Source organism: Anabas testudineus, chromosome 14 (assembly GCF_900324465.2).
Source record: "Anabas testudineus chromosome 14, fAnaTes1.2, whole genome shotgun sequence".
Classification (NCBI taxonomy): Eukaryota; Metazoa; Chordata; class Actinopteri; order Anabantiformes; family Anabantidae; genus Anabas; species Anabas testudineus.
The window spans coordinates 10,593,637-10,610,637 of record NC_046623.1 but is presented as its reverse complement, the minus strand read 5'-3'; the positions used below and the strand labels follow the sequence as shown (position 1 = coordinate 10,610,637).

Here is a 17,001-nt window from a genome sequence, read left to right as displayed (position 1 = left end):
GTGCAGATATTTACAATGTAAACTAATCACTACAGACACGTACAATATGTAATGTCATACCTTTTAACTGAAAAAAACTATGAAGTGCTCTTCAAATTATATTAATAAAATAAAATAAAATAAGAAATGGCTCACTGAAGGAGAAATGGTCCACTTCTGAGTATATCAACAGTCTTGCAAAGTGCAGAAGTCTCCATGTTTTCTCCCAATCATGTGCACAATGTGGCAGCAGCCTTAGATGTTTGTGCTTTGAATGTGTGTTTGGTGTTAGTATTTAGATAAAAATAACACTGAAGACAAACCAAACGAGCGAGCTATCAGTGCAGCAGAGTACGTCTTACATAATTACACAGATTGCTAAGCCTTCGCTGTCAAGTTCTGAGATTTAAGAAGGATCTGCAGACACTGACATGTCACAGTAGGAAAACACAGGTGTTTACAACAATATTAATTAGCTGTGCTGTCTGTGTAGCAGAACAATCATTAATGGTTATTAATGTCAGTGACGTCTTAGCAGATGTTGAAGACATGGACAGATCTGCAGCATGCTTCAAAGTTTAAGCCCACAGAGAGCAGTGCAGCAGCAGTTTTATAATCCATGTGATTCTGTGTCCATTTAACCTTTTCAAACGTTAAATAAACACAGATATTGCAATTGCTGCTGTGACTGTTATTAACAGTGAAGACAGTTATACAAGAAAAGCTAATCGAGCACTACAGGTCTACTTCAGGAAAAGAAGCACCAGATTTATGCAGCTGTGAAACTGCAATGTTACAAAACTGAATTTTTAAGGAGTAAATAGTGTATTTTAAGCACCAACACTGGGAGGTTCAGAGACAGGACTAAAGGAAGTGGAATAAATTATCAGATGAAAGCCTGGACAGACTGAACTAAACTTCATATGCAGTTATAAAACACTAAGGTCTTATTGACAGGCTACAGTTTATGTACAGTTGATCCTAAGCACATGCAAACTTGTAAACTTGTCAGATTTAAAAAGCATTTACACACTGTATGGTAACAGACAGAAAAGGAGATTCTAGAGTCTAAGTAAATGCCTCACTGTCCAGGTGAAGTGAATAATAAAAGTAACAAGACACACCAACAGAGATTCAGTCATTGTGGTAGTCACATTTTCCTATGAAGTGGTTACTGATATATCAAAGACGTGACAGGAGATCTCTCTCTAAATGACCAGAAAAGGCAGCAGATAGAGTAAAAATATCAAACTGCTGAGGTCATCATTAGTAGACAAACATACAATGAAAACTGACAAAATTGCAGTGTTGATTCCTTAAAGTTTTAATAATATTAACGTTGGTACTATCTGGTCATCTGACCAGTTAATAAATAATGAGGACATTAATAGTGTTTCTGGAAAAACTAATTAGCTTTGTCTTCTAGTTAAGATCATGTATAACAAGCAGCTTTTACTCTACAGATCTGTGTAACTAGCATGTGTGTTGTCTCCGGCCGCTATTGCATCATGGTGTGGCCACTGAGCACAAAGCAGTGGTTTGCCAGGTCTGACAGTAGCAGAGGGAATCACCTGTCACTGGGCATACTCATGTCATCTGACAGAAGCTGCTCTCCTGTAAGAACCAAGAGGAGAAATTATTTATCTGTGTTTTCTTTTCTTGTCTACACTCACTCTGGGTTAGAAATAAGTGTGTGTACAGCTGAGGTGATGTGTTGTAACATGGTTGATACAATAAAAACACGTTAACACCTGCATGCTCCTAATGGAACCCACAAACAAATTCGCTCCGGCGTTATAATCAGTAGTTTTATATAAAAGAGGTCACATGATATGAAAGCAGACGACTGAAGCAGCTAACTCACAGAGACTAGCCACTTGGACTGGACTTTTTTTTCCCAGTTGAGACTTGGTTAATAAATTATAACATAAATTAATCTTGTGACTTGAAATTGACAGTAATGCAATGGTTTATTGCCACCTAATTGGAGATTTAGTTCCAGTAACCACTGTTCTCTTGAACCAACGTTTACATAACAGGAGAGGATCTAAACAAGCATTTAATTAGCATTTTCTTTGCAGTGTCTCAAGCCTTTTTTCAAATCTGCACTTGGAAGGAAATTTGTCCAGTGTGCTAAAGATCAGCCAAACATCTGAGTCCAACACTATACACTAGCATAATGATGGCAAAAGAGGTTGTTTTTGTTTTTTTCCCCCCTGAGGAGTAGCAATAACCATAACCACGCTTTCTAATGACAAATGGCAGTGTTATTCCATAACACTGCCCAAAATCAGACAGTGTGAGAGGGTTGATGTAAGACCCCCAGCTACATGTGTGTGCTATCAGAGACACATAATGTGTAAGATACCTGTGCAGGGAGGAGTCTGGTTGTCATAGCGGGAGTTGTTGCTCTGCAAAGCCTCATCCTCAGTGTCGCTGTCACTGCTTGTTGCTGCCACCACGACAGATGGCAACTGATCTACAAACAACATAGGGAAAAAAAGTGTTCACGAAACATTACTAAACATTAAAAATATATCCTACATGCAATGAGCATGAGCAATGTTATGGTGTGGGTGCTGCTGAGCAAATAAATGTGAGACCTAGGTTGTAACAAGTGTTTTTAACAAGTGTTTTTAACAACATCCGTTCACAGCTGTATATAACAGATGGGATTCTAAAGAAAGCAGATATTTCAACTTAGACCATTATCGTTTCAGATAGATGTGACTCATACAGCACAGAGCGTCATGCAGCTGTACTGAAAATGAACATTTTAAGTTGCAGTGCTGCAGAGGTTTGGTTTGTGTAAAAGAAGAGGGCGAACAGACCTTCATTTGATTGTACAGAAGCTTCCTCCAACAAGGACTGATTGGAGTTTCCTGAGCTTTCAGATTCACAGTCCAGCATGGCTGCCCTGGAGTAACATGAAATGGCAGAGATAGTTCTAAGACAAGAGACGTGGGCTAAATGGCTACATTTGTCCTGTGAATAAAAAGCCTCACCCTAGGGTCCTACTGCCACAATTCTTGCTGGCAGTCATGTAGCTTGGTCCTCCCAGAGAGAAGACATCGTCCCTGGGCCCTAAGGCACCATACTGCTTGGAGGTGGAGGCCTGCTCTGATGATGAGTTGCCAAGAGACACAAGGGGGCCCTGTGTGCCATCGGCCTTCAGCACTCCTGGAGCAGAAACAGACACAAAGTCATACAATAGAAAGACAAGGTTGTGGTTTAATTTCGCCAATATCAGCCTAATTTGTTAAAAAAAAAGGAAAGCAGCCTTTTAAGAAACAAAACTTATTCAACATCAGCTACATCTTATGTGTATGTTGCATTTAAGGGTTGCTTCAGTGAATGAATATATATATATATATATATATATATATATATATATATATATATATATATATATATATATATATATATATATATATATATATATAAATGCAGATCATTTAAGTAGTAATATAAGTTAATAAACTATTGACCTTCTGCACATCCAAGTCCCTCTTTAGGAAGCAGGCTGAGCTCTGTAGCTGCCTCTGCTCCTCTCAGTTCTTTCTCCATCTCCTCTGGACTCCTCCTCTTCACAACCATGTCCAAGACAGGGGAGAGTGATTTCCTGGCTGCATATACACAAAAAAACAGAAACACATGCAAACATGTAATTATCTCAGCTTTCCTGACCCAATAACAGTGAAATTACATGTTAGAATCGTTTGAGATGAAAAAAAAAAACTGTCAGTATCAACGTTTGGAGTCTGGATTGATGTCAATAAAAGTTTTAAGTCTGTTTAAATAACAGTGACTCACTGAGGTCATATCAAAAAAGCCAACTGTATCATTTTAAACCAAAATAGAGTAAAGCTGCTCTATATTACTCAAAGATCACAGCATTGTGAGAAATTAGTGTGGATTTTCAGTGGATGATTTCCAAAGTGGCAGCAGGCAGTGATAAGTGGTTGATGAGACTGATGCCAGAACAATATTCTGGATTTGAGCTGACTTGTCTTAAACTACTGATGGAAATGGTTGGTGGAAGCCATGAAATCAGCCAGTTACAGTATCTATTTTCAAAACACAATGTTGCACGTCAACTCTTAGACACACGTGACGGGACAGACTTTCAGTCTTAATACCTATACCATATGAACTACATATTCATACCCCATCAGTTCTCCATGAACCTACACATAATAATCTAGAGGGACAAAGTTATAGCATATTTTTAGATATCTCTTATTTACAAAAGTAGCAATGTAATTTTATAGTGACATCACAAATTACAGCAAAGTATTCATTCACTCCCTTGAAGGATTAAGAGAATTGCTCACCAGGGCGACAGGATCTAGACCGAGCACCTCCTGCTCTCCCCAGCAGGTCCAGCTCACTGGGCTTTCGACAAGCCGACAACTCTGAATCATCATGGTGAGATGATACCTCTTCCACACCGAAGGCCCCTAATGGGCCTGGCCGGGGCTCTGCAGATCCCCGAGCCTCCAGCACCTGACTCTTGACATCAGACATCTTGCTGCGGACCTCAGCCATCTGAGCCTTGAGGCGGATCAGAACGCCTGAGTCTGGAGCTGATCTTCGCACCACCTGAGGCCGTCGCTCTCGTTCTTTCCTGGAGTGAGAATGAGCTGAAGAGAAAAACAGGAAAAGGAAATTCATTAGATTTTATTTGTTTGTTATGTTGTATTGGCTCCATTTATTATTTGATTTCATGTTGAGCATTAGCATCAGCCTGAGGTGATTTCAATCACTGGAGAGCAATGAAATAAACATTTATTACTGCTCTATACAGTATGTCTAGGTTAGAGTTAAAAACAATATGCCACTGCGTCCCTTTAAAAAAGATCAATCTTTGTCAACTATAGCTGCTGTAGAACAGGGATTTCTTATTTTGGAGGGACCCTGTGTGTGAGTTTTAAGTATTGATTCTCAGTTTAGCTGTAATGATTTGTTGTCAGCAAGCTGGCAGTTGTATTTACAGACCTTGGCTGTGCAGGAGAGATACTGGAGGCCGAGGTTGGAGGCCCCAGAGAGACTCCACGCTGCTGCGCTCCTTTAGATCTAACAGCTGGATTAGTATGACTGGGTCGATTTCCAGGAGGCTGTTGTTGCCTGGCCCAACAGCACCACCATTGGCAGCCCCACTACTACTGGCACCACGGCCAGCAGCAATGCTGCGATGCAAGGAACGTGCACTAGAGCTGGAACCACCTGCAAATCAGGTAGTAGACAAGAGTTTAGAGGCTTTAAAGGAAAACAAATTATTAAAAAAAATGACTACAATATGGAAAATAAAGAATGTGCAGCAACATTGCTGCGGAGTTCAACTCTTACATCTCACCAGGCAAACACACACAATCCCCCCACACATGTCCACATACGGACACCAAGTGTTTCTATAACAGCACGCTGCAAGGGGTCCAGTGCACCAACAATGACTCATCCTCTTCATGCCTTTCAACACCAACACAGTCAAACACACTGAAGAAGCTGCTTTGAGATCCACCATCAAACCACTATGCTCTATTTGTGCTGTTGCCAAACATCGCCAATAGATTTGAGTCTGTAAATTCTCAAATAGTGGCTGAGTCTTTATTTGCCTCTATTGAAGGCAGAGCAAGACCTTTATCTGGGGCAAAACATCAAATATTTGATAGGTCAAGGTTTGCAAATGTGTCTTTTTTCTTGCTTTAGCACAAAAAATACATTTAGAGAACTACTGGTCGAGGAGATCAGAAGATATAATTGATGTCACCCAGGCTCTTGGGGTTAGGCATACATGAATATACTGTATATGTACTTTATCCCCTGACCCAAAATATAACTTTCCACCAAGTTTCAATGAATTCTGTTGACAGGATTTTCAGATACAACATTTGCAAACAACAACAAAAGCCAGGTCTCCTCTGCAAAGCTAAACAGTGTAGTGTAAGTATATTGCTACACAAGAGGTATAAAAATGTATATGTAATTAATCATGACAAACAATTTTATATTGGTTTATAATTTATACCTGTGGCTCCAGCGAAGTCATCAGGTAACTCTCCTTCTTCTGTCTCCAGGTTTCCAATGAAATCAACATCATTCTCTCCTGACCTGTGCAAATATACACAAATACAAAGTATGGTGTTAAGTAATTATTATTCAAGTGGTAAATGCGATGCTTTTATTATTATTATTAATTGACATTTTATTACAGGTAGGAAAGTCAGTATGAAATTCCCCCTTTGTGTTACTGTCCCTTAGCTGTCTTTGCATTGCATTAAAGGAAAGTTGAGATACTACTCATACTACTCACATGGTCTCTTCATCTATGTCATTCTCCTCTGTGTTACTAGTGGCTGTCGAGCTCCCTGAGGTGCTGCTGCCATCCAGCGGGTTCACCTCCTCCTCTGTCAGACAGTCCACCTCTAAGTCACCGTCTGACAGCTCCTGGACAACACAGTGACTTTATGATCACACCAAGCTAATGGCCTAATATATGCTTTCTATATTTTGATCTGTAAAGACCACTGCAGTCATGGTTCTCTTGTTACAACTAATTGCAATCTGGTTACATGTCTCATAAGAAGATCCCAGCCAAAGAAAATAAACTGGATTGGTTTTGTCATAGTTATGAGATCCTAATCTCAGGAGATAAATATGAGAATTGTTTTTGGCAACTATTTGAAGTCGTCTCACTTTTTTCCCTTTGGAGAAAGAAGTGCTATTCAAAACTAAGGAGAACTGCTTGCATGAAAAACGAAGACAAAAGAAAGAACAATGATTCAACATTTACAGGTTTTTTGGTTTGATCACATTTAGCTGGTCACAAACTGCTTTTGGCTGAAAGATTTTAGCATTTGTGTTTAGTGTATTTTGCCAAACAAATTATTCCCCAAACTTGCACAACATTTTCCAAACTAAGACTTCCCCAGCAATCTTAAAAAAAAAAAAAAACACTGGAAACCAATAAAGATGTGCTGCATGCAAAATAAAATAAAAAAAGACTCAAACAGTATCTACAGTATGTGAAGATTTAAAACATTCTTATGTTTTGATAAATCAACATGGTTATTGCCTCTACAGGGTAATGTCAAGTGTCTTTCTTTTGCTTGCTCCACAACTTCAACGAGACCAAGCCAAATAAATAAACTGAAAGAAACATTAAGCTGCAGCCTCAATATATTCCATTCTTACGTTTGAGTCATCATGCTGGGTCCTTTCTTCTTCCTCGCCTTTTTTGCTGTTGTTCAGAGACGTCTGGATATCATCATCACTCTTTACTGAGCGAGGCTCTCGTTCAGAAGTGGTAGTTCCTGCAGTAAGTCTTGCATCAGGGGGTGAGGAGCTGCGTGACGTCTGACGGCGAAACAGCTCGATGGCCAGTCTCTGAAATCAGAAGAGTTATAGACTGAGCAAATCATTAATTCATTATTTGTTAAGGTTCTGTGCATGATTTAACATGGTTTTCCTTAAAGTGAACGGCTTCTCAAATTTAAACAAGGGCGCACACACACACACACACACACACACACACACACACACACACACACACACACACACACACACACACACACACACACACACACACACACACACACACACACACACACACACACACACACACACACACACAGGGTGTACCTCTTTGAGGTTGTTGATCTGCTGTATGTAGCCACTCTGGGCTGATTCCAGCTGGCTGATGTACCAGTACTGATCTCTGCACTTCTGGAAGAACGTGGGTGAACGAACTTGGTAGCTGTGCAGCACACACACAAAAAGCAAAAAACACTCAGTCTGCAACAACAGACCTGCTATGCTGTGCTGCTTGGGTCTGTAATATAAGAGTGTGAAAGTGAGCCCACTCAGGATCATCAGGATGATGGGGGTGTTTGAGTGTGAGCTCACCGGAGGACCAGTGTGTCAGTCTGCATGTTCAGGTAGCCCTCGCTGGCAAGAAGATCCAACCTGAAGAAGCGGTTGTAGCCCCAGCATTCACCAACCTCAAAGTCTGAGGCAAACTCGCGGATAATATTCTTGGTTGGGTCACTAGAGGCCTGATGGACCATCTCCACACGATACTCATACCTACACAGAAGCATGATAACATCAGTTTGCAGAAAAATATGAAATGAGAGGTATGAGATGATGGTACCAAAGATATGTTGTTATACTTAAACAACTAAATGACAGTAAAGACTGACTGATTTTAACTGCAGTTTGTATATCAGCAACACACACAGCTGCTTGTGTCAAAAGTGAATGTACAGTACATCTGTCTTTAGAGCTTCTGCTATGCAAGTGGTGACTAGACAGAGGTGATACTTTTGGTATAAAAGAAAAAAAGAAAGAAGTCTTGAGATTTTGATATAATTTTGATGTAAAGGTAAATTTCCTAAACATATCAACAGACTAATCTATAAAGAAAAAGAAAGAAGTTTGCAGGGACACAGAAGGTCTGATGAAACAAGAAAATAACAAACAAATTATATATTTATTTGAGTTTGTAGAGAATTTAAAGGACATTTATTAATAAATAATTCATACTTTGATGTTTCAGGGAGTCCAGCAGACAGTTCCAAGAACACAGACAGGTAGTTTCCACGGACTACACCATTACCATCCTGATGAAAACACATTATTATTTATTTATTATTATTCATTCTGAGTTTCCAATACAAATTGTTAGATAACACAGCTCCAAGGTTTATGCTATGTTTATGCCAAACTGAGGCGTAGTTACTGGGACTAGCAAGATCTAATGGGGCTTATTAGTGAGATTAAAATCTAGTTCTAGTAGATTTTGTTGAGGCTGGGCAGAACCAGCCTATTTGGTTTCCCGTGCTTCCAGTCTATACGCTACCCCTTGCTAATGGACTGATGGCTGTAGACAGATGTAAGAGAGGTATTGATCTTCATATACAACTCTAACAGTCATTGTTAAAACATTTCTTTTTTATGGGAAAGATACAAGAGAGAGAAAACTGTTTCAAACTCACAGGGTAGACTTTGAGTCTCCAGCAGAGCCCAGATATCTGCAGAGGAGGGCTGTACACTGGGTCAGCCCGCTGCCTCAGGGTGCTACACACACAAAAACACACCAATATAAAAACTTGTAGACAAACTGGCAGCAGCAATGACATTATTTATTCAGTTTTACTGTAAGTAAAGTGATAATAGCAAATGTGTACATCCTAAAAGCTTTGCTCGTTAGCTGGGGTCCTCCAGGTTTAATAAGTATAAGTGGAAAATGTTCTTGAACCAGATTCAGTGGTGGGTGAAACTTCTTCAAAGTGCCCCAATCTCTCCGTTAACAACCCCAGGACCCCACCAACTTTCTTTTGTCAGTTATTCGTCCATGACTGTTAGTTACATTATCTCTAAAAGTAATGACATTAACTAACATTGTTTAAATAGTGTAAGTAGCAATGTAGCCAATTTTCAGTTTTTCTGCTATAGCAGCTATACAGTAACAACAGTAGATTTGAGGTAGTTTACCTGAAGTTGACAAGAACAAAAGTGCTGGAGTCATAAGCAGGAACCAGCTCACTAAAAGAACACAGAGGAAAGATTATTACACACAAAAACGCACTGACCAAAGCATGGAGTTCGTTATCACTGTCAGGCAACTGTATAACTTGACCTTTCCTACAGCTGAGGAGATTACCTGGTGAAGTCTGGAGGGACTGGTGTGGTGACGAACGACTGCATGGGTTTCCGATGGACTTGCTGGAACATGAGCAGGATCTCTGGACTCTTAGAGATGAGTTCACTCTTACTGCAGGAGTGAAGCTGTTCAACACACACACAGACTCATAGTATCACAATTCTGTGACTACTAGTTACATTAAAATCTTACAGTAACAGTTTCAGCCAAAAAATAGGTCAACACATAACTTTGTTGTTATACTGCACAACAATGTAACAATACAATTCAATGACTACCAACCTGATGCTCCACTTCCTGCAGAAGAGACTCCAGCAGCTCTGTCTCCTGGGTCAAGGACGTCTTCTGGCCTGGTGAGGAGGAACGCAATTTCTATTTTCAGTATACTTAAGCTGTAGGTCAACTCTGATGGAGGCTGGTGAGTATGAGTGGGTGGGTGTGCAGGATGTTTATGTATTAGATGAGTGCATGCATTCACTCAGTACAGTTTAATATTTCATATGTACATTACCCATAGCTATAAAAAGGTACCTATCACTGCTCTCAGCACAGAGTCTGCAGATTTTGTAAGAGTAATGGCTTAACTCCGGGACAGATTTAGTGCTAGTTCAGGTGTCTTATGCCAACAAGAACCATTTTCAGACATGAGACATACAACATTGATGATCTGATCTATCTTTATCTGCTGTGATGGCCTTTTGTCATTCACACATTCCGTAGGTGTCTTTTACATTAATGTTCCTTATGGATTCAAGGGCGCTGGATACCTGCTTTTCTTATACTGAAAGTACAAATAAATTCTTCTCTCTTTCCCTTATGAATATGAGTTAATACGTAGTAAATAAGTAAAATAAACCACAAGACAAGACAAACGTGGGATGCATTCAGTCTCATTCTCTGTATTTGACCTTTTGCTGCCGCAACACTAAGTTCAGATTTGTACCAGAAGAAGAAAAAAAAAAACTTTGATAAAACTGTGACTGCTTGCAACATGCATGTGTCTTGTAAACCTAAAAATCAGAACACATGCGATGTAACAGCGTGTGTCCCTAGTCCTACCCATGAGGGTGATAAGCTTGTTCTTGAGTTGGTTGTCCAGACGGGCGATCATCATTTCCACAGCATTTCTGATCTCTCTGACCCTCTCATCCTTTGCTCCTCTGACAGCCTCTACGTTCCTCTCCTAAAAGACACACACATTCACAAAGTGACTAACAACTTCATAATCCTAAAAGCTTAATTAACATGTCAGTGCCATCTAGTGGATGTTAACAGTACAACAAGCCCCCACTGCCTTAAAGTTCTCTGTACACCAATTTAAATGCATGGAACATACCGTAGACACTTTCAAACAATGTTTTAATGTTTTTTCTAGTCTTGAAAAAACATCAAAACATTGTTTATTCATTTAATCCTAGTCTATCGATGAAGTGAAGAGATGGTTGAGTTACTTAAATGATTTTATAGATTCATCTGATGTGATTTCTCCTCTAAACTTTAACTTATGTTTTTCTGAGTTTAGTTTAAAGTGCTTATAAAATTCACACTTATTAATATTTGTTACACTTGTGTCTTCAGAAGTCAGAATAAGAAACATTATCTCCTTCACTATATTTTATCCAGTGCCTCATCATTGTGACTACAATTTTGTTTGCGTGTTTTGTTTTTGTTGTTTGTTTTATAAATTACACTTAGTAATGGTCAACTCAAGCTCAAAGATTTTTTTAAACACAAAAAAAAGGTTCCCCCTTTTGTGTAGCTGCACCAGTGATCAGTTATTGTCACGAGGATGAATACTTATGCAATTACTTATTTTCACTTTCATATTTTAAATATTATATTACTTTGTATAGACCTGTTTTCACTTTGACATGAAAGAGTATTTTTTGTAAATTCTTTAAAAAAAAAAAAACCCAGATTAAACCAACCATGACAAAAAAACAAAAACATAACGGGAGAAACACTTCCAAGGGAGTGAAGACTTGTGCAGTTTAGAAACAAATTTCATACGAAAGGAAAATAAGAATAAAAAGAAATAATTTTAGCAAGAGGTCCATTGTGTACACAGATGACAAGCATGCCAGAGGGCTGCACTACAGGAAAGCTTAAGTGTCCAAAATAGAAAGGATTCATCCTCTGAACAGTCCTCACCACTTCCTGCACCAGACTGATAAGCTCCATGAGGCGGCGGCGGAGCTTGGCAACCTCCTCTTTCACCTTGGTCACATGCTGCTCATAAATCTCCACTAGAGGTTTGAAGGTGTGGCCTCCGTGCTGGACACAACAAAAATACCAATTACACTCAGGTTTTTCTTTTCTCTGGTTCAAGTCACTGCAAATTGAACATGCTGGGCTTCTGTACACTAAGCAAGCAAGCACCTGGGGAATTAGCAAGCATTCATAAGCATTTTTTCCTGACATTTATATTAATCGATAAATTAAAAAAAATATGTGTCAGCTTTATCATTAACAAAAATAATATATAACCCCAACTCAACAGTAAACTGTAGTGAAAAAATAAAAGATGGGAAACACTACCATGCCTCCCCACAAAGCACACTGGTGACAGATGCATTTCTTACAAGTCCAACAGAAAACACTGAGCTTCTCATGGTGATTTTCACATCTGCAGAGAAACCGTTGAACAAGACACAAACATGTGAGATACAAAGGCTTTTTAAAAATATCATTAATCAAAATGTTGTTTACCTTCAGCGTGTGTTCAGAGTTTATAAAAACAAGACAACAACAGGAAAAATGCTAGGATATTTTGTATTCTCTCAACTAAACCAATGCAATCACATAAATACTGTTTGCACACTCTGATAAGGTATTATGACATATGACTACATTAGCTTTTCAGCTGCAGGTTTCTTCTGGATATTTCATGGATTTCTTATTTTTACAAAAAAGGGAAAAACAAACCCGCTCACAAATACAGCTTTCTCTGGCTGCAAAACCCTGAACATCAGACATAAACACAGCGTCTCTCTATCTATAATTTTCCCAAGTTAATAATAATTAAAACATTTTTCTTTTCCAGACATAACAGAACATCTTTCATGTAGGTTTACTTTTACCTCTTTCACTTGTGTATATAATTCAGTTAGAAATGTCAATTGAATAAATCCAGTTTGTTTAGTATTGTTGTAACATAAAAATGTTAACATAAACGTATTATAATGAATTTAAACTTTTTATTTAATTCTTAATCAAGTTAAAATTGGATTTTTTTGTGAAGGGGAGAAAAAAAAATCACTTTTAAATTAATAGGTGGAAATGAGGACAGAGGGTGTAAGAGTAATAAGAGGTGCTCACTTGTCCTTGTCATTGTCTTCGTGCTTTGTGAGGTTGCAGAGCTGCAGTGTGTCCAGCTGCTGAGTGACCTCCTCTGCCCAGCGACAATTGACCAGTTCCCTCAGTTGAAGAGGAGCACTGTGTGTTACACACACACACACACACACACACACACACACACACACACACACACACACACACACACACACACACACACACACACACACACGTTTATATCTTATAAACACATACACCATATAACATACCAGATATTTACACAAAACTATATAATGACAGTAATAAAAGTTTAGCTTAAGTCTAAGCATGTTTGTATCTGCTATTTTCAAGTCAGATAAACAAAGATGTGCAACTTAATTTTCAGTTTGGGTATCAATACCAAAAGTGGAATATATAAAAAGAAACTTTTACTTTATATTGTGGAGAATATTGTTTTCTTTAATACTTTATATTCCATTTTACCAAATTAAAACAAACATATTTATTCAAACCTGGCAAATGTAGCCACTTTATTAATCCCAGAGAGAAAATTGTTTTGCCTTTCAAAAGTCAATTCAGACAGAAGAAAAGAACCACAACCAGAAAAGATCTACACCAACACAATTAAAAAAGTAAATATATACACAGAATTCCAAAAGATGGATGAAATGGGTTAATAATAATAGACCAGGGGAATGATAGCATAAATAATGATAAAGATGATAGTCAGTTCTCCACATCCTTATAGAGGGAATAGGAGTTTCTTGTCATGTTTTATGTCTTCACTATGCTCATGTTATGTCCTGGGTGGTCTAGTTTGGTTTTATGTAGACTTTTCAAAGTAAATTCCTATCAATTATCAAAAACAGCCAAAAGATGACAAATGTCATATATTAATATCATGTAATGATCTATAGGTATAAGTCAGCGTGCTTACCGACAGTGTGGACATTGGGCTCTTTGCTCTGTCAACCATCGCTGCCAAACAGGAGATTTCAAATTATTAATTCAATCTAAATACAGAAAGTGAAAACACTGTAAAATAAATACATCTGATTCTGTTTAAGATATGGCTGGTAACGCGTTTACCGTCACTAAATTCCATGAAAATACCAAAACCAATGTTATTATTTATGTCCAGCTATATCAGATCAGATAATGTATGTCTTAATCCATTTTGTCATAAAGGTTAGTTGTTACCCCTGTAAATCTATAAACTGTAAATGCACTTTTCCATAACTCAAATTCCTTAAACATTAAGCTTATATCTGACAACCAGAATCAACTTTTTATGCATAATTAATTATTTAAAACAATTAAAATATAATTAAAACAATATTTTTTAATACAAGGATTTAGAAGCTCTATTTATACCAGAGTCAGAGTAATACAGGGTGTACTCAAACCTACTCGTATGCAGCTGAAGCAGCAGAGTTTAGAGCAGTGTGGGCAGAGACGAGCATCCCTCAGTTTCTCCATGCAGATGAAGCAGCGAAACACCTCAGCGATGCTCTGCAGAGGGGCGGGAGATGAAATGACAACTAGCTAGTCACAGAAATCACCACAAAGTTCAATCTGCATCATTTACAGTGTTCGCAAAAATGCCAAGGTGAGCAGGTTTACACAAATCAATAGTACTATTACTATTATTCTACATTTACTGCTATGTATACTGAGAAAAGGTAGGCACACGTTTTTGTTTACAAATGTCTCTCACTAAAGCTGCATCTGCCTCTTTTTTTGGTGGATCTGGTGTGTTTCAAGACCATATGCCCAACACTGTCTAACTGACTGTTTATAATAATTATCTGTTTTGATTACAATAAAACTTACTTTAGGCCTATAGGTTTGAATATGAGCGTTGTACAGTCTGTGGTTAGATCACAGTAAAGCTGCTATACAGAAAAATGGTAGGTAAGTAAAGGTAGGTAAAGGCTTATATTGCACAGAGTAAATGTTTTTTAGTTTGGTTCGAATATGAAGACGATGTATAGTTACTGTCCAAAATCACTGTTCATTTGCCTTTATATTTAATCAGAATTGTTTCAACACAACATATACTGCATTTAGTAGTGGCACTTGCAAAAGCTGCAGTTACAGGAAAATAATTTAAAAAGAGATGTGTCAGAGTTTGATCTTCTCCCACTCATAACTTTACAATATGATTTTAAATACTGACACAGTTGTAAAAAAAAATTGTGTTCATTGTTGTACAAAGTCACACAATAGTTGCATTGCGAGGCTAAGTGTCAGTTGTATGTGTCTGTTGGCCTTAATATCTGATACACTGTCCAGCCTTCAGACTGTCACCAGATGAGTATTAGTGGTAAACAATAAAGGGTGAATATTAAAGACCTCCAACTACATGGTTAGTGTATAATACATACCTCAACACTTTGTTCATCCATTTCAGCCAGTTTGAAGTTATTGATCTCAAGGACAAGTCAAAGAAGTCGGAGCCAACAGTCTAAAGAAAAGTAACATTAAAAGACACTATTTTAAATTCTGTATTACATTAAGCATGTACTTTTTTGGTCTTCTAGTCATTGTTTCAATTCAAAACCAATGCTTTCTGAGGCAGTGACCCAAAAACAACAACAACCATTACTACTACTACTACAACAGTTTTATTTGGCGGTGGTCATCACCGCTAGCTTGTAATCAGTGTCAGCCAAGGCCCAGCATCAGCACTGACAGCTAACCTGACCGGAGGCAGGCATCACAACGGCTATGTTTGGCGATACGAATATCAACATTAGTCAGAGGGCTACACTGGAGAAACCAGAAAACAGATAATTTAGAAACTGGAGGCTAGCTAGCTAGCTAGCTAGCTGGTATGACCATTATAGCCCTCTTACCTCACAGAGCCTGGCTTCGTCTGGTACACCTGATCAACACAAGGCTCGAAAAAGGCTACATTATATATCCTAGCACACAGGTGGTGTTACCTCCGGCTCGTTTAACTACATACAAAGACCTAAATATGCATCGGTTCAGCTGTGTCTAAGCACAAGTTAGACTTTACTCCAAACTACATCAACACGGGTTTTTCGCCCTGAACTGAAGCTGTAACTGTAACGGGAGCGGCTGCTGTGAGGCTGCTCGTCCCCTAGCAATCACCAATCAAATGGCTCCTTTTCTTCTTCGCTGGACGTTGTGGTTTCGAGGTTGTCAAGCAGCTTAAAGGAATACAGCGCCACCGCCTGGACTGCTCCTAGACTACAGAAGAGATCTGCAGGAGTTTAAATGCTCAGAGTAAAGGATTTAGAATAATCTATTTATTTAGCTTTATTTATTTTTATGTCTACATAGGGAAGGGGTACCCTTTCATGAAGGATGTTGAGCTCTCATGTTTTTACACGATGCTGAATGCTGGATGCTGGCTCAAGAGAGGGAAGAAGAAGAAGAAGAATATCTACATTTACCCGTTTAAGAAACGTTATGTCTTATCTGGGAATGCCTCTGGAAAACAGTTTTGAGACAGGGACACGTGAACTGCTGTAACTTGCTTAACCTGTTGCCAACTAAATGTGCAGAAAAAAATGGTAGCTGGATCCAAATCAAGTCAAATTTGATTTATATAGCCTACAAATGACAAATTTGGCTTAAAGCGCTTTACAGGACAGATGGAAGTGCCCAGTGCCTATTTTCTCATACTCTGTTCATGCCACCGGGGAATATATACACTAATAATCCACAGTATTAACAGCATGTAATAGTTTTAATTTTGTTGTAGACACAAGTAAGAATGGGATCTCTGGGTTAGGGTTAGGGCCTAAAATGAACAGTCCTCCAGCTGTGCAAAATGTATTTAAAACTCAAAACACAATATAAGGCTTCAATATTCCATACTAGCCCTATGAAGTGGATACCCTTTTTAGTTAGCTTCATACATTCATACACTACAAATCAACAGAAACACTAACCAGGGAACCACAAACATTTCACATTACTAAGTGTAAATAAATCATTTTATGTTTGCACAAATAAGGAGTGTAGATGTTGATCCCCTGACCTCTATTGAAAGGGCTTTCGGAAGTGAACAGGAGGAGTAATTATAGCAA

At 38.4% G+C, this 17,001-nt stretch overlaps 1 protein-coding gene across 1 annotated transcript; it reads right to left on the bottom strand.

Annotated features, from left to right (window-relative positions):
- Positions 1-1,285: 1,285 nt before the first annotated feature.
- Positions 1,286-16,039, bottom strand: trim37 (tripartite motif containing 37). The gene is made up of 25 exons (XM_026373071.1): positions 15,796-16,039; positions 15,325-15,404; positions 14,348-14,449; positions 13,875-13,915; positions 12,962-13,078; positions 12,182-12,269; positions 11,795-11,917; positions 10,703-10,826; positions 9,926-9,993; positions 9,644-9,768; positions 9,475-9,525; positions 8,976-9,057; positions 8,524-8,600; positions 7,885-8,064; positions 7,621-7,735; positions 7,174-7,365; positions 6,293-6,426; positions 6,008-6,090; positions 4,978-5,205; positions 4,314-4,622; positions 3,468-3,605; positions 2,985-3,159; positions 2,811-2,896; positions 2,348-2,458; positions 1,286-1,593 (listed from the first exon to the last, which is right to left on the bottom strand). Exons 2-25 carry the CDS (start codon positions 15,343-15,345, stop codon positions 1,547-1,549), a joined length of 2,817 nt encoding a protein of 938 aa, XP_026228856.1. The 5' UTR covers positions 15,346-15,404; positions 15,796-16,039; the 3' UTR covers positions 1,286-1,546.
- Positions 16,040-17,001: the final 962 nt, after the last annotated feature.

Excerpts from the sequence above, each read along its gene's own strand:
- trim37 (XM_026373071.1), bottom strand. The coding sequence starts at position 15,345 with ATGGATGAACAAAGTGTTGAG. Across the intron at positions 9,994-10,702 it reads CAAGCTTATCACCCTCATGG|GCCAGAAGACGTCCTTGACC; the intron begins GTAGGACTAGGG and ends CCTCCTCACCAG. Across the intron at positions 2,897-2,984 it reads TGTGGCAGTAGGACCCTAGG|GGCAGCCATGCTGGACTGTG; the intron begins GTGAGGCTTTTT and ends ATGTTACTCCAG.